Source organism: Plecotus auritus, assembly GCF_963455305.1.
Source record: "Plecotus auritus genome assembly, chromosome: X".
In the NCBI taxonomy this organism is placed as follows: domain Eukaryota; kingdom Metazoa; phylum Chordata; class Mammalia; order Chiroptera; family Vespertilionidae; genus Plecotus; species Plecotus auritus.
Window position 1 is genome coordinate 115,009,802 of NC_137784.1, and position 19,194 is coordinate 115,028,995.

A 19,194-nucleotide genomic window follows, 5' to 3' on the forward strand; every position below is an offset into this window, starting at 1 on the left:
TCCTCTATAGCAGCTTTGGGAAATAGGCAGATTATTATCTCTATTTTTACAGATAAGGAAACTTAGGTCCAGGGAAATGAAGGAGCAGAAATACAGCCTTACAGCTGGTTACAGATTCTTATCTGGTACTCTTATAACACTGTAAATTTAAGTTGCATTTCATCTTGCCAGTCATAAAAGTTTTAGATATCCCCTTACTTCTAAGTTTGTAGTTTAAAAAATCCATCCAAGTCATACAAATTCCCTTATTATTCTAATGAGAATGGCATTTGAACACTTGGTAAATGTGAAGAGCCTTATTAATGGCTGGTGCTCAAAGCAAGTCCAAGATTCATTTGGTTTCCTAATTGACTTCTGTTACTTTAAATATAAAGTGAGTCTATTCACTCCAAATCCCATTTAGAAGTAGAAAGAAATACAATATGATGTATTATCCTATAGGAAAAGAAGTGTTTAAATCAGTAGTAAATCATTCAGAAATGTATTTTATTTAAAATCAGAAAATGTCCATCAGCACCCTACTGCCAAGCTTCTGTAATATGTTTCTGTAGGATTTGGAGTTTTAACACTGTTTGGGTTGAAGAAAGGGGGTTTGCATTGTGTTTCCCAAATAAGCAGCTTTGGTTACAATTATTTAAGGAGAGAAGCTGGGTGAATGTAATGAGATGATCTGCTTTAAAAACAGAAATGATTTCATGAGTTACTTTTACCAGTAAGTTCTTCTTGTATAATGCTTCCTTCAAAAAGTTTAGGCTTGTTAAAACTGTTAAAATCAGAGTTGTTGTGTTGAAGTTGTATACATAAAGGTTCAATAAAATCACATTTTTAAATTATGTATTTAATGTCTGATTTCCCAATGAGGGCAGATATCTCTGTCTTGTTTTTCCAGCACTGTATTCCCAGTGTGTAACACAATGTCTTCCACATAGTAGGCACTCAATAAAATTTGTTGAATGGTTATGCAAATAGATCTAGGCTGCATAACTCAGGCAAGTGTCTGTTGTGGCTGTCTGTCATGATTTTAAGCAATCAGAAAAATCCTTAAGTGAAACGGGAAGAAGGTGGTCACATACACCTAGAATTTGTTTGTTCTGAATCTGAGCTAGGCATATTTCTGACTTTTTAAAAACAGGTTTAGACAATGAAAGGACATATCATGTATCAGAGGCTTTATGGATTGATTATCATGTCCAGTTTTATCTTCTTCTCAGGTAAGAAAATATATTCTTATTATCTCTTTCAATGTCTCATGTATAGCAGGTTACAGAAACACCCATTTGAAAAATTGCTGGGCTGCCTCTCAACAACTTCCTTTTGGTCAGTATGGCTGTAGGACAAGTTGGAATTTCAATAAATGAATCCATTCACTCAGGATTGTACATGGGCTCAAGTGGATAGCTTGGACTACTATTTTTTTTTAAAGTTTACTTTGCTGTTGACAGTATTACAGATGTCTCCCATTTTCTCCCCCTTTTTGTCCCCACTCCACTTTTTGATTTCTTGGTGTAACCGAAATGCCATTGGGTGGTTAATGCACACCTAACTGAAGCTTTGCTTTTTCTCTTGGGCTCTTTTCTCTTATGCACAATGTTTTGTTTAAATCTATCTGTAGCATTATGAAGCCATCTTTCTTTTTTATTTTTAATATATTTTTATTGATTTCAGAGAGGAGGGGAGATAGATAGATAGATAGATAGATAGATAGATAGATAGATGATAGATAGAAACATCAACAATCAATTTGAGGCCTCACAAACAAATGCCAAGCAAAAAAGAACATTGTGAACTGCTGCAAACAACTTTCTCAGCCGAAAAGTAGAGAATGAGAACACATACATAATAGTGAACACTGCCACCTGACCAGACTGCATTGTTAGGGAACAGAGTATCTGAATAAAAGGGCAAAGGCCCCAGCATACCACAGCAACACCAATGCAGGAATCTAGGTAATGTACCTAACAGAGTCCAACAGATGGAGTCTTTATGGAGAAACTCACATATGGAGAAAAACGTTGTACATGACAAACAACTTTGCTAACAATCATACTACTCAAGTCCATTGCCAAAAGCTCCAAGGTATTGACAGAATTATTCTGCAATAAATTTTTATTCTCATAAGGATTGCTGTGACAGTGGCATTTGACCAGAATCAATGAAGTGAAGGGTGTTGAGTAAATGAATGGTTCGGTATGAAACAAAAAGCAACAATCATGTTGGACAGGAAAAAGTTAGAGGGAAAAGTATGAGAAAGAAACTACTTTAAATAAAGAAGTAGTTCAGTAATAATTGTGATAACTTGCATGCCATAATCAGTGGGGAAAGCATTCACAAAAGAAGGAAGTGGGGTAACAGAACAAAGCTTTGAGGTTCAAAATATGGCTGGTAATTTAGGACTTCTAAATGCAAATTGATGAGATGTTTAAAGGAAATCAAGTCCTCCAGTACAAAAGTATCTCTTCCAACATCTGTCATCTACTTTGTCAGCCTCATTAAAGACCTCTTGTTCAGATAATGGCAGAATTATGTATTTCATTTAAAGACAGCTCTCCTAGCTTCAGCCAAATAAGCATGGGACCAAAGTACATTTTTTAGTTAAAGAAGGGATATTTTGACTTCTACTTTTAGGAATGACTTTGCAAGCAACTGAATGTTGACACACATATATCTCTTTTAAACCACTATTTAAGACTGGTACTTAGAAATAACTACCTACCTGATTTTCTTTCTACTTTTTCAGCTTCTGTAGAGTAATGTAGTTTGCTATATCTTTTATTCAAAGACTAGAGGCCCAGTGCACCAAATTCATGCACTGGGGGTGGGGGTGGGGGTCCCTCAGCCCGGCCTGCACCCTCTCACAATCATTGATTGGCTGCTTCCTGCACACCCCACACTGGGGATCAAACCCACAACCTAAGCATGTGTCCTGACTGGGAATTGAACCTTGACCTCCTGGATGAAACCATCTTTCTGTCTCCATTATATGTACTGTATATGGCAGCAATCATAGACTATAGATGTGGAAAATAAGGTGTTCCAAAAACTGGTCTCTGATTCACATACAGGCATGTGTTCTGGGGAGGCCCAGACCTTGCCTTGATTCTGTGACAGGAATGAAATAGGTTCTGTCTTTGTTTCTATTATGCAGCAAGTAGATGATTAAGATCTTTCAACTGAGGGTAATTTGTTGACTTAAGAAAAAGTTTGTCTTGGAAAACTGCAATGTCATCCACATTAACTTCAGTTGATAACATTCTTTTTTGTTTTTTAAAGAATGAGCAATCTTTTATTTTTTTAATCCTCACACAAGGATATGTTTTTATTGATTTTTCAGAGAGGAAGGGAAAGAGAAAGAGAGAGAAACATTGATGTGAGAGAGAAACATGGACTTATTGACTCCCATACATACCTTGACCGGGGATTGAACCTGCAATCTTTTGGTGTAAGGGATGATGTTCCAACTGACTAAGCCACCCAGCCAGGGCCAGTTGATACCATTCTTATTTATCATATCAGTCTTTAGCTAAAAGGTCATACATGCCAGTGAGTGACAATTCCTGATAAAATATACCTGGGGTTTAATTTGAACAGCCCACAGATTTAAGAACTAATTAATCTTCTGGAAAAATAGCAAATCATCACCATCAATAACAAACACTGACTGGCTTCCTGCTTTGTGCAGGACCTGATAGGAAACTATGTTTCTTATATTAAAGCTTGAAATGGGACCTATGGGGCATAGTGGCAACTCATACCTGGCCTTGACTGCCTACTAAAATGTTGATTTATCTGTTCCCTGTCTGTTCCTTCAAAGGCAAGAAAATACGTTTTCTCTATTCCATTAAAAATAATTATTAATATTTTAATTACAGTTTTGTACAGAATTATATTAGTTTCAGGTATACAACCTAGTGATTAAGCATTTATATAAAGTATGAAGTGATTACCCCAATTAATTTGGACACATCTGATACCACACATAGTCATTACAATATTATTAACTATATTCCTATGCTGTACTTTATATCCCATGACTATTCTGTAACTACCAATTTGTACTTCTTAACCCCTTCACCTTATTCCCCTAACCCCCTACCATGTGGCAACCGTCAAAATGTTCACTGTATCTAAGAGTCTGTTTTTTGTCTTCTTGTTAGTTTATTATATATTTTTTTAGATTCCACAAATAAGTGAAATAATATGGCATTTGTCTTTCCTTCTCTGACTTATTTTCACTCAGCACAATACCCTCTAGGTTCATGTTGTTACGGATGACAATATTACATTATTTTTTTTATGGTCAAGTCATATTTCTTTGCATATGTGCACCACTTCTTTATCCATTCATCTATTCATGGACACTTTCATTGCTTCCATATCTTGGCTATTGTAAATAATGCTGCAATGAACATATGGAACCATATAGTTTTTTGATTTTATGTTTTGGGTTTCTTCAGATAAATACCCAGAAGTGGAATTGTTGGGTCCTTCATTATTTCTTGTTATAGCTTTTGGTTTAAAGTCTGTTTTGTCTAGTATAAGTATTGCTACCGCAGCTCTTTTTTTCTATGTGGCTTTCAAAAAATTTTAGATAAAGTATTTATTTAAAAATTTTAAAATTATAATTTACATTTAATATTATTTGTATTTGTTTCAGACCAATATCTCTTATGAATATAGGTCTAAAATTCTTTTTAAAAATATATTTTTATTGACTTTTTACAGAGAGGAAGGGAGAGAGATAGAGAGTTAGAAACACTGATGAGAGAGAAACATCCATCAGCTGCCTCCTGCGCGCCCCCTACTGGGGATCGAAGCCTGCAACCAAGGTACATGCCCTCTACCGGAATTGAACCCTGGACCTTTCAGTCCACGGCCCAACGCTCTATCCACTGAGCCAAACCAGTCAGGGCTGGTCTAAAAATTCTTGGCAAAATATTGGCAGACTGAATCCAGCAGTGTATTAAGGGGATTATATATCCTGACCAAGTGGAATTTATTCCAGGAATGCAAGGGTGGTTGAACATATAAAAAATGATCAATGTGATACATCACATTAATAGATTATGAGGGGAAGCCATATATATATATATATATATATATATATATATATATATATATATATATAATCAATTGATGCAGAAAAAGCAACACCCTGTCATGATAAAAACACTCAACACACTAGAAATGGAAGGGACCTTAGTCAACCTGATAAAGGGCATCTACAAAAAACTTACAGTTAACATCATATTTAATCATGAAAAGCTGAAAGCTTCCTTTGAAGATTAGGAACAAGATCAGAATGCCAATTTTCACCACTTCTATTTAACATTACATGGAAGTTATAGCCAGAACAATTGGACAAGAAAAAGAAATTATAGGCATCCAAACTGGAAAACCCCCCACTATCTATTCATAGATGATATGATATGATCTTACATATACACCATCCTAAAGTGTCTGTAAATAAGATATTTAAGTTAATAAACAAATTCATCAAAGTTGCAGGATATAAGATCAACACACAAAAATTAGTGATATTTCACTGCATATCATTAATTCATTTCTAGCAATGAGCAATCTGAAATGAAGTTAAGAAAAAAATTTGTTTATAATAGCATCTAAAAGAATAAAATATGTAGGAATAAGTTAACCAAGTAAGTGAAAGACTTCTATTCTAAACCGATAAATATTGCTCAAAGAAATTAAAGAAGGTCTAAATAAATAGAAAAGATTCTGTGTTCATGGATTTAATATTAAGATGGCCAATATTCCCCAAACAGATCTGCAGATTTAATGCAAACTATCAAAATTCTACTGGCATTTCTTTTTTGGAATTGCAAGGGACTCTGAATAGCCAAAACAATCTTGAAAAAAACAACACACACAACACAACTAAGTTGGAAGACTCACACATCCCAATTTAAAAACTTACTACAAAGCTATAGCAATAAAAACATAGTAAGTTTTGTAATCAAAACTTTGTAGTAAGCATTTGGCATAAATATAGATGTAGATTAATGGAAGAAAATTGAGAGTCTAGGGAAAAAAACCATTGATGTATAGTCAATTAATTTTCCTCAAGGATTTGAAGAACACTCAAGAGGGAAAATAGCCTCTTCAACAAATGATGTTGGGACTAGATATGTGAATACACATGTAAATGTATGTAAAAAATGAAGTTTGACCCCCACATCACACCATATATAAAAATTAACTCAAAATGGATGAAAGACCTAAGTATAAGAACTATAACTATAAAACTCTTAGAAGAAAGCATACAGGTAAATCTTCATGACTTTGGATTTGGCAATGGATTATTAGAAGTGACACAAAAAAACAAGCAACAAAAGAAAAAAAATAGATATTTAGGCATCCTTGTTCATAGCAGAGTTATTTACTAGTACAATAGCTAAAATGTGGAAATAGCCTAAAAGCCCATCAGTAGATGAGAGGATAAACAAGCTGTGGTACATTCACACAATGGAATACTATGCAGCTGTATAAAAGAAGCATCTCTTACCCTTTGAGACAGCATGGAGAGACCTTACGTTAAGTGAAATAAGCCAGTCAGAGAAAGACAAATATCACATGATCTCACTTATATATGGAATCTAATGAACAAAATAATCTGGCAAATAAAATAGGTCCAGAGATATGGAAGCATGCAACAGACTGAGGATTCTCAGAGAGAAGGGGTGGGGGGAGGAGGGAAGAGATCAACCAAAGAACTTATATGCATATATGCATAACCCATGGACACAGACAATAGTGGGGTGAGAGTCTGGGGAGGGGACTGGAGTGGGGAGGAGGGAGTCAATGGGGAAAAAAGGGGAACACCTGTAATACTTTCAACAATACAGATAAATTTTAAAAATACGTAGATAATTTAGACTTTTTTGTTCATCCAAGGGCACTATCAAGAAAGTGAGCCTTGGTTGGTGTAGTTCAGTTGGTTGAGCATTGTCCTGTGCACTGGAAGTTTGCCAGTTATATTCCTAGTCAGGGTCCATGCCCAGGTTGTGGGCTCAATCCCTGGTGGGAGGCGTGCAGGAGGCAGCCAATATTTTGCTCTCACATTGATTTTTCTCTCTCCCCCTCTCTCTTCCTCTCTCTCTGAAAACCAATAAAAAATATTTTTCAGAAAGTGAAAAGACAGCATATAGAATGTGAGAAAATACTTGCAGGTCATGTATTTCATATATCTATATCCAGAATATATAAAGAGTGCTTACAACACAACAACAAAAAGACAACCCAATTAAAAATGGGCAGACCTAACTGGTTTGGCTCAGTGGATAGAGCCTGTGGACTGAAGGGTCTCAGGTTTGATTCCGGTCAAAGGCACATGCCCAAGTTCTGGGCTCGATCCCCAGTAGGGGGTGTGCAGGAGGCAACTGATCAATGATTCTCTTTCATCATTAATGTTTCTATCTCTCCAATCAATAATTCTCTCTCATGCTGTCTCAAAGGGTAATCATTGATGTTGCTCTCTCTCCCTCTCCCTTTCTCTCTGAAATCAATAAAAAATATTTTTTAAAAATGGGCAAAGGGACTTGAATAAACATTTTTCCAAAGAAGATATGCAAATGGCCAACATGCACATGAAAAGATGCTCAACATCATTACTCATTAGAAAAATGCAAATCAAAGCCACAATGAGATACCACCTCACACCCTCTGGGATGGTTACACATTAAACCTCAGAGGGAAGGTAGGGGAGGGTGGGGGTAAGGGGGAGAGATCAACCAAAGGACTTGTATGCATGCATATAAGCCTAACCAATGGACACAGACAACAGGGGGGTGGGGGCATGAGGGGGTTGTAGGGGGGGTAATGGGGGAATAAGGACACATATGTAACACCGTAATCAATAAAGAAAATTTTAAAAAGATACAAAAAAACAACAGCAACAACAACAGAAAATAATGTGTTAAAGAGGAGGTAGAGAAATTGGAACCCTCATGCATTGCTGGCTGGAATGTAAAATGGAGCAGCCACTATGGAACACAGTTTGGCTGTTACTCAATAAGTTAAGCATAGAATTACTATATGACCCACTCCTAGGTATAATACCTAGAAGAAATGAAAACATGTGTTTTAACAAAGGGAATGGCACAGATGTTTATGGCAGCACTGTTCATAATAGCCAAAGAGTAGAAACAACCCATTAACAGATGAATCAATAAACAAAATGTGCTATATAAATACAATAGAATATTATGCTGCCATAGAAAGGATTAAAGTACTAACACATACTACAACATTGATGAATCTTGAAAATATTATGCTAAATGGAAGAAGCTAGACACCAAAAGCCACAGATTGTTGTATGATTTCATTTATATGAAATGTCCAGAATAGACACATCCAAAGAGGCAAAAAGCAAATCAGTGGCTACTAAGGGCTGTAGGGAGGAGGAAATGGGGAGTGAGTGCTTAATGGGTACAGGGTTTCCTTTTGGGGTGATTAAAAATGTTATGGAACTAGATAATGGTGATGGCTGTACATCATCATGAGTGTATTAAATGCCACTAATTCATACACTTTAAAATTATTAAAATGGTGAATTTTATGTTATATGAATTTTCTCAATACAAATAAAATGGTGCCTGGCATTCCTGGAGCTGTAACATAGACATTTAAATGAGGCTTATGATAAGTTTTTCCTAAGGTGAAAAACACATGTCATAATGTTAAGTAAGAAAAGCAAATTTCTCGTACAATATGATTTCAGCCACATAGAAACAAGCAAAAATTGTACACAGAAAAAAGCAAAGGAAATGTACCAAAATGTTAATGGTGGTTGTTTCTGGGTAGTGGGACTCTGGACTTTGTTCTCATCTTTTTACTTTCTATTACTTTCACTTTTTCTACTAAAAAGCATGTACAGTATCACTTTTATAGTGGAAAAAAACACACCTCTTTTTTAAAGTGGGGAAAACAGTAAATGTAATTTAAAAGGAATAGGATATAGGCGAAGAGATACAGAAGAGAGAAATCAAAATAGAACATGCTTCAGGGGAGCAATGATGCAATTTGGACTTAAAAATTGCCAGGAACAGATGGCAGGGTTGGAGCAAACATCTGCAATGGATAGTTAAATCATATGCAAAGACACAAGTGGCCTTTGAAACAGACCTTGGGGAGGCATGGCAGAGAACGCAGCTTGCCTGACCAAACAGAAGGACCAAGCCTGCTGTCTGCCTTGTCACAGCCTGATCTCCCCGGAGCCCTGCTGGGGGTCTAGAGGTTGCAGCAAGGCTCAGTGCAGATGTGCTTGCATGTGTGAGTGTGCAAAAGAGGTAGTGATGGAAGAAGAGACTTCTAAGGATGATAATGGCAAACCAGACAGCTGTTATTCACATGGGACTTTACAGTTTATAAACATTCATACATACATAACCTAAACATTAGTCATTATTGCATCATCTTTCTTTTTTTGGTCATTATTGCATCATCTTTCTTAACAGCCCTGTGAGGTAGGTAATTATTATCCCCGTCTGACAATGGAGGAATGAGACAGAGAAGTGATGCAAATTTACTTATTTAACATTCATATTTTACTCACTCTATGCCAGATAGTTCCTTAAAAACTTTTGCATGCATTAATTGCCCATGTTCACACAACTAGTAAGAGGTGGAACTGGGATTCAAATCTGGCTTTTTGGATTCCACTACTTCTGCTCATTTTTATTTTTTAAAAATATATTTCTTTATTGATTTCAGAGAGGAAGGGAGAAGGAGAGAGAGATAGAAACATCAATGATGAGAGAGAATCATTGATCGGCTGCCTTCTGCACGTCCCCTACTGGGGATCGCACCTGCAACCCAGGCATGTGTCCTTGGCCGGAATTGAACCTGGGACCCTTCAGTCTGCAGGCTGACGCTCTATCCACTGAGCCAAGCTGGCAGGGCTCTGCTCATATTTAAGCAGAACTTATAGATATGCCTGCAGAATCTCAAGGATAGCCATAAGTGGTTCTATCTATCTATCTATCTATCTATCTATCTATCTATCCATTTATCTCTATTTTTCTGATTATAAATGTAACACATGGTTGTATAAAATTCAAATATTACTAAACAAATAACATAGAAAGTAAAAATGCCCCTAAATCTCACACCTAAAGACATCATTCTTAACTTCAATGTGTACTCTCCCAGATTTTTTCTATATGTATGCTAACATATTTTTCTCTTATTTAAAATAAATAGAACAATACTATATCTATACTTATGTCACTCTAATTTCACATAATATAAAGCCTTTGACATCTCTCCATGACTATATAGATCTACCTTGTTTTTTAAATAGTCCATTGTATAGAGGTAATAATTGCTTAACTAGCCACTTATTGTTAGACATACAGATTTTCCTATTTTTCTCAATTACAAGCACTACTGTGATAAATATCCTTGTACTTGCATCTTTGTATACATGTACATTTGTTTAGAATAAATTGATAGAGATGGATTTAGTGGATCAAAAGCATACAAACAATTATACACAATTAAAATGTTCACAGATATTGGCAAATTGTGCTTCAAAAAAGAGAGAGAGGCTGTACTAATTTTTACTCCCACCAACAATGTATTAAAGTGACTTGTTTCCCCACAGGCCCATCAAAACTTGGTATTCTGTCTAAAATGTTGTCATTTTAAAAGGCAAAGAAAGCTATCTTGTTGTTCTAACTTGTATTTTAAAAATAGTGAGGGGCCATCTTTTTATATTTCCTATCTAGTAAGTTGCTTGTTCATGTCCTTTGGCAACTGGTTTTATATTAATAAAGCGCAGAGAGGAGAGGCCCTTTTAGACAATATAAGATTATGATACATTCTCTTTTAAGGGATAAATAGTTTTATGTTCACCATAAAACTCATTCTTAAATGTTGTATGTGATGTCATTTTGGAGGGCTGAACAGAAAAGCAATGTTAACGAACCATAATCAAGCCTTGGGTTTCATGATTATCACCTGTGGGGATTAACTCTTGATTTATTAGCCACATGAAAGATGATAATATAATCACATAAGCCAGATACAGAAGTAAGCATTTGCTCATCTGCCATGGACAGTCTAGAAATAGCTCCCTGGCAGGTGAATGGTTTAAGTTTTGGCACATGGGTGTGTGTATATATGTGCGTGTGTGTGAACCTGTGGGGGCCAGCATATACTTGTTTGATTTTGGATGATATTCAATGGAGGAATGGAGGGAGAAAATACTATAAGGCTACAGAATGTCTAGAAGCTTTCATTCGGGGACATCTCCCAGAAGCACGGAAGTGGTCACTTCCTGCCAGTTTCTTTAGTGTGCTGTTATGGCTGCCAGTTTTAGATCAGTAGTCTCAATGTTACACCCCTAATTCAGAGACAAGTTGGAATTTCATCCTACCATAAAGCTTTTTTTAATTTGTCTTAGGCTGTGCTGGAACTAGAATTATGTTGGTGCTCAGCAATGATATGATATTTGCCTAGTGGCCTGAGGTGTAAAGTTTATAATGGTAATAGTATAATGACTCATCAATAGCTTTCCATGACATAAATGGCATACTCAATTTAAATTTTCATACATATTGCCAAATTGCCCATCAAACTACTGTACCAATGTACATACTCTTCAGCAATGTTTGAGAGGACTTTGCATACACCATCATCTCACTTAACCTTCAAACAATCTTGTAAGGTCACTAGGTAGAGGTATTATCTGGCATCGACTATAATGTGAATGGTGGTCCCTAGAGTTGTGCATAAATACAACACTGTGGCTCTAAATTCCAATTTTACTGAAGCAAACATTAAGGCATAGAAATGTTAAGTTACTTGTTCAAAGTTACACAGCTGATGAATGTCAGAGCTGGGATTTCATCCCAGGCTGTGTGACTCCAGAGCCAGTGATAACTGACTTCATGGCCATCTAGAGCCTCTTAAAGCTGCTGCAGCCTCCTTTGAGAAGGTGGAAGGAGGGAATCAGGATACTCTCAGGGTTGTGTCATTTCTCCCATTCCTGGGTGCAGTATTGTCCAGCTGGCCATCTGTCAGGCCCCTGTCAGTGCCTTCAGTGAGAAGCAGTCTTCAGAGACAGAATAATCAGATAATTTGGTTTAGGAAAAGGCATTGGAGAAATAAATTGCTGTTGCACCATGAATATAATAAGGCAGTTAGGTAGATAGAAATAGTTATCTTTTGATTATGTGAGTGGGAATTTTGTGCAGCAAATTTTAAGTCCAAACTGCCTTTTCCTTGGCCTTTCCCCAGTCCACTAGCCACACACTTCTAACTGCCTCCCTAAATTGTCCAGCTTATGTGTGCTCTGGGAACATTAATCTAACTTTTCACATTAGCCCAGGCAAAATACAATTAGGAAGAAACTCTTCTGCCAAAAAAGTCACATGCTGATGTCAAATAGATATGATTTTTTAAATATCTACTATTTGGCTTATTTGTACCAGTATTGACTTATAATAGTACTATTACATAATCTAGATTTGAACAAATAACTAAAGAAGGTGAGAAAATAGAATTTCTTGTTACTAAAATTTCAATTGTTTTCCCTTTCACCTTCCCAAAATTTGGACAGATGCACTTTCACTAAAAGGAAAAAGGCTGGATTTTTATGGAAGAGCTGACACATATGTAAGCCTGACCAACACCATGCTTGAACTCATTTGATTCACATAATGCATTAACCTGGTATTTGTGGATGACAAATCAAGTGATTGGATGGCCATCTCCTATATTACTGGTAATATAAAAGAAGACATAGACCTTGGGCTTGCAGGAGACCACCAGCAGTTAATACTATACAACTTGTGCAAAACCTTTTATATCCATTACCACCTGATGCCTTTTCAATGGCATACAGTATGCTTGACATGGGATGGCATGAAGCGAAAATTAGAACTCTTCCTGAATAAAGAAAGAATACTGGTAATGATGGATCAATCACAAAAGCTGACACCTAATGGGACTCTGTATCTAGGATATTTTCTTAAGAACAGAAACAGCCAGGTTAAAAGTGTGGTGCCTTGCTTTACTGGCAGCTTGTGCTACTTACAACTCTGGGACCACATCCTGGAAAATGGGGAGTTTATGAAGTGCTTGGGTGGAAACATAGTTAGTTGGGAAGAAGATGTTTGGCTCGTCAACAAGATCATCCAACTGTTGACACGAGACTGCACTGCTGTGAGTAACTTATGAATTGTTTTCCTTAATAAGGGTAGCAGTGATGCGATACTCTTCTGCTTGTTACTCCAAATAACTCACTCTTAGGTCACAGCTCTGTCATCCTCAGAGAGTACCCCAGTTTTGTCATCTACTTTTCTTTGTCTTTTATTTTTATATGATTTCAAACTTAAAGAAATATTGCAATAGGACAAAGAACTTCTGTATATTCTTTACCCAGATTCACCAATTGTTAAATTTTCCTCATGTTTTATTATTCTCCCTCTCTCTTTCTCTTTCTTCCTCCCTACACACACACACACACACACACACACACACACACACACACACACACACACAATTTATTTGTTTCTTTTTTTTAAATATATATATATATATATTTTAAATATATTTTTATTGATTTTTTTACAGAGAGGAAGGGAGAGGGATAGAGAGTTAGAAACATCGATGAGAGGGAAACATCGATCAGCTGCCTCCTGCAACACCCCCTACTGGGGATGTGCTCGCAACCAAGGTACATGCCCTTGACTGGAATTGAACCTGGGACCCTTCAGTCCATAGGCCAACGCTCTATCCACTGAGCCAAACCGGTCAGGGCCAATTTATTTGTTTCTTAATGATTTGAAAGTTGCAGACATAATGCCTTATTATCCCTAAATATTACCCCTAAATATCTCAGTGTGTATTTCCTAAGAATGAGGACATTCTCTTACATAACCACAGTACAATGATCAAAATCAGGAAATTTAACACTGATATAATACTAATGCCTAAATCACAGTCTATATTCAAATTTAGCCAATCATTCTAATAATTTCCTTTATAGCTATTTTTGCCTGATCCACGATTCAGTTCAGGATCACACATTAAATTTAGTTACCATGTCTCATTAGATTCTAATCTGGAACAAAATATTCTTTCCTTGTCTTTCATGATACTAATTTGTCCCATTACTGGTATTGGTAACTTTGATCATTTGATTCTGAGGGTGATTGCTAAATTTCTCAATTGTAAAGTTACTACTTATTCCTTTGCAATTAATAAGTAATTTCTGTGGAGATATTTGGAAGGTATGTAGATATCTTGTTCTTATCAAACTTTCACCCGGTAGTTTTACATCTAATAAGTGATTCTTGTCTCAATCACTTATTATTTTAAAGTTTGCAAATTGATGATTTTAAAAACTTCATCATTTTTCTACATTTATTAGACTTCTATTGTAAAGAAGAGTGTTCTCTTCTTCACATTTACTTATTTTTTCAGTTGTTTATGTGTTTATATCAGCATAAACTCATGAATTTTTACTTTGGGTAACAATCTGTTGCTATCATTTATTTTGATGTTCAAATTGGCCCAGATTTGGCCAGTGGGAATCTTTCAATCTGGCTCTTGTGTCCTTTTGACATGTTCCCATCATTTTTGAGCACTTCCTTACTTTTGGCACAACAAGATATTACAGGCTCATCTTGCATTTTCTCTTCAGTTCAAGAATCAGCATTTTACCGAAAAGCCCTGGTTCCTTTTAATGGGCAATCGTATTTATAAACCAATTCATTTTATTTTGGGAGCAATGATGATGTTAGAATGGAATTTTTGTAAGAAAACTGGCTAGTATTTTCCCTCTTCTTTCCAGTTTTTATGAGGAATTAAAAGATTGTTTTTCTCTGTGCAACTCCACTGTTTCCTTAAGTCCAATCTTCTCCACCATCAGCACAGCAGTCCTGAAGTGTGGGTAAAGTCAGTGATAATAACATCAAGATTGGATTTTATCTCATTTTTTCAAATGTTCACTTATTCTTAGAGGAGCAATATTTACTTCTCTTATGGATTTTGAGTAGGTGGTCAGTGAGGGAATGGGGGGCTAGATCTATGTCTAATAGGGTTCTCACAGACTATGGAAATAAGTTTTTACCAACTGCCTGCATGCTGTTTGAGTTAATGGCAGAGGCACTTTCCAGGAGGTTTCTGTGTTTCTGTGAGATCAGAATAATGCAAAGGAACAGTTTCTGTGTTCTTTTGAGCTACCACCTGAACACATTTGTGTTTTATTTTTTCTTCTCTGAAGCCTTGAAAATAAAAGAGAATAGTCCTAGCTGGCTCTGATTATAAAACTGAGCTGGGGACTAGTAAACTCAAGCCTGAACAGCTCACCCAAATCAGTTTAAAGTGACTTTATCTTTGATCTAAGAAACCAGAAGTATGGTTCCATTAAATCCATATGGTTAGCAGCAATCTTTGAAAATCTTCTCTGGCCAGTGAATTGCTATGACCTTTCCTACCACTTTGCTGGTAAATTGCTAAATCTAACTGATGTGTTAAATTTATTTATTTTGCTCATTTGTACACTTAATGTAAAATCTACTCTCTTGGTCCAATTAAGTCTTGGAGGCCATAATACACAAATAATCTAACACAACAAACAGGCAAAAGAAAATAGAGCCTAAAATGACAATCAACAAAAGGAGTAGAAAATGTTGCTTTTACTATTCAGGTTTCTTCAAATGTTCTTTCCAAACCTTAGACCAGGGATTCCTAACCTGAGGTCCAAAATGGCCTTGATAGGTGGAAAAAGCCCTTGAAATGGTATACAACATCCTAAATATGCAAGATGGATTTTTCCTCTGAGGACAGAGTCTATAGTTTCCATCATATTCTAAAATATTAAGATAATTGCTGACTTTTACTGAGTTCTTACCAAGAGCCAGACATTTTATAGATGAGAAGAGGCTCAGAGAGGTTAAGTAAATTTCTTAAGGTCACTCATCAAATAAGCAGTGTAGCTGGGATTTAAACAGAGATTTGTCAGGTTGCAAAGCCCATGTTCTTTTCACCCCCCACACCATTAGTACTAACTCGAGAGAATCTGTCCCCCACCCCCTCAAAAAAAAGGTTATGAACCAATGTCTTAAAAGCTTCCTTTGAAGGGAATTGCTAGTACTGATAACCCACCTGGGGAAATTAGCCTGCCCACCACAATCACTGCCTGATCACCACTAAGGAAACTGTAACACCATAGAATTTCTTCTACCTCCGTCTTGGCCATATGACATCTGAGAAAATGGGGCAATTATATGAATCAATAGGAGTGATTACATGTCTAGCTTCAGCTTTTGCCTAATAAATTGTTATTTATGGCCCATAGAAGGATTATGACCTTTAAAAAATAAATTTTGATGAACACATTGCTAGGTTACAAATCTCAATAAATCTACTTACACATAAATTATATATGTGTATATTTATATATTCATGAGAACAAGGCTTTTGGGAACATTTGCTAAAAGCTGTGAACCCTACCTTGGTTTAATAAAAAATTATTCACTATAGTTAGAGATGTCTCAGGAATATTTAAACAACACAATGATAAATAATAATAACAGAAAAGTTACTGCTCATTAGTAAATTAGTTTTGGAGTAGTTTTTAAGCATCTTTTTTATTTTTAAAAATTACACATGTAATACATTATGATTTTGAATAAAATAAACTCAAACAATATAAAAGTACATGAAGTAGAAAATAAAATCTACTTAGAATCCTCTCTACATAGGTGTCTATTTTATTTAGTTTTCCCCTTATGGATTAAGTAAGTGTGTGTGTATTATGTATGGGTGTGTATTGATGTGTATAGTTTAAAAATAATATATTCATAAATACATATTGTTCTACAATTAGATTTATTTTAACTATATTATCATGGACACATCAGTACATTTACCCCAAGCGCCTCTCCCTAAAAGTAATAATTGTTAACAATTTATTATATATCCTTGTAGAAACAATTTAAAACTTGGGTTTACATGTAAATGTTCTTTGTTTTCCTTTTTCACAGTTGGAATTATCATTATATGCATAGTCTTCTGTATCTTGGTTTTACATTTAATACATGTTGGTTATATTTCCATATCAGAAAATATAGAGTTATCTGGTTATTGGGGTGATGCTGATTAGCAAGATAAAATAAGGACATGCTATAATCTATTCAACAAACTCCCTTTGAAGAACTTTTAAGTTGCTTCCAGTTTTTAGTTGTGACAATAGTCTACAATATTATTAAAAAGAATGGATGGTGACAGGAATTTCTTGAAGTGATCATTAGGGACTGATCATAAACTAAAATACCTCTCTAGGTATGTTGAACATAATTTCTGAATCTTACTCAGATACATGAACCAACAAAGGATTTGTTCTGACTTGTGAATATATGAAGATGAACCGTCTTCCTAAAGATATGCAGATTAAATTACTATTAGTTATCGTTTGAGAAATCCCCTCTTTGAAAAGAATGAAATAACATGAATTGAGTCCATCCTGGGAAATCTACACTGTATCAAAACGTAGGGTCCAAATCTTAGCTATGGTGAATTGTGCCGCTATGAACATAAGGGTGCATATATCCTTTCTGATTGGTGTTTCTAGTTTCTTGGGATATATTCCTAGAAGTGAGATCACTGGGTCAAATGCGAGTTCCATTTTTAGTTTATTGAGGAAACTCCATACTGTTCTCCACAGTGGCTGCAGCCGTCTGCTTTCCCACCAGCATATAAGCCTAACCAATGGACACAGGCAACAGGGGGATGAGGGCATGAGTGGGGAGGTTGGAGGGGGGGAGTAATAGGGGGATAAGGACACCTATGTAATACCTTAATCAATAAAGAAATTAGAAAATAAAAAATTAAATTAAATTTAAAAAAAGCACAAAAAAAACGTAGGGTCCATATATCTGTGGAACTATCTATTTGCTAAGATTAATTGATCTAATGATCCAGATGCTTTGAATTACTTTATGAACTCGCCATTCTTAAACATGTGCAGAGATTTATGACATAGTTTATGTACCTTTTAAGGCCTTTGGACCACTATTAAGCCTTCTATCCACTTATCAGCTCTGATAAGTTCATGAAAGATTCCATGGTGATGGGCTCTACTAGCTAAAAGGCAATTTGGTTTTGCTCTTGTATATCAATTCTCTGTGCTATCCTCATTTTTCATCACAAAGATAAGCAGGATCTGTTTGTAGTTTTCTTAAACCTCCTTATTTGTATTCACCCACACAGGGTGACATTATCCTATAGATTCAGAGATGGAAGCTCTAGCCATTCTCTCTCTCTATCACAGAATTCATTTTTCATGTCCTTGCCTGGAAAGTGAATATAGACATCACTTTGAAATTTTTTTTCTCATCATTTTAAAGATGTTCATTTTTGTTGTTTTTTGTTTTTTTTTTTTGTTTTACCCCACAGGCAGATCTGTCTGTGGCAGTTTCTGGTTACCACTAGCTATCACAAATCTAATAAACACACTCTAAATTATATTTACAGAGTTGATTGAAAGAAAAACCAGGTGCAATATGCAAGCTAGAAAAATACAAAGACTTAATATGAGGTGATATACCCAAATCACAATTTGGTACCTTAGCAAATGTTCTACTTAATATTCTGTTGGCAGGTTCATCTGCAACAAAATGCCTCATAAATATTTAGCTACTCTATACCTCTGTTCTCCAGCTCGCAATGATTGTAATGATACAATTTTGTCTAAAGTGAAGGAGCAAATGGCAATTAAGCCCGCAGGCCCCTGTGAATTAGCATGGATTATCCCCACTTTAAAATATGGAGCCAGCTCATGCAAATCATTTGTGCAAGTGATTACTTGTTCACAAATGGGAACAGAATGAATGTGGCAAGACATGTTTTTGAGCCCTTTAAAAATGGAGGCCAGAGTCCATGGCTTCTGTGATTCCTCCAGTCCAAATGGACATTCAGTTGTCGCTCAACTACCTGCACAGTGTGACTTTTTGCATTTGCTTTTTTAAACTGATTTTTTTTATTGAGCTGGAAATCCCTTGTACACTTTGTCCCATTTTCCCTAGTAGTGGTATTTTGCAAAGCTATAGTATAACAACTAGAATATTGGCATTGGTAACATTCACCAATCTTACTCAGATTTCATTCGTTTATTTATACTCATTTGTGTGTATGAAGTTCTATACAGTTTTTTTTCAGATGTGACAG

General features: G+C 35.8%; 1 protein-coding gene across 1 annotated transcript in view; it reads left to right on the plus strand.

Annotated features, from left to right (window-relative positions):
- Positions 1 to 1,141: 1,141 nt before the first annotated feature.
- The window catches only part of ADGRG4 (adhesion G protein-coupled receptor G4), a gene marked incomplete at both ends in the record, with an annotated part of 137,630 nt that continues 119,577 nt past the window's right edge, over positions 1,142 to 19,194 (plus strand). Inside the window, 5 exon segments of the mRNA XM_080653141.1 lie at positions 1,142 to 1,211; positions 12,578 to 12,666; positions 12,670 to 12,675; positions 12,679 to 13,150; positions 13,153 to 13,182. Coding sequence (XP_080509267.1) covers positions 1,142 to 1,211; positions 12,578 to 12,666; positions 12,670 to 12,675; positions 12,679 to 13,150; positions 13,153 to 13,182 — 667 coding nt within the window.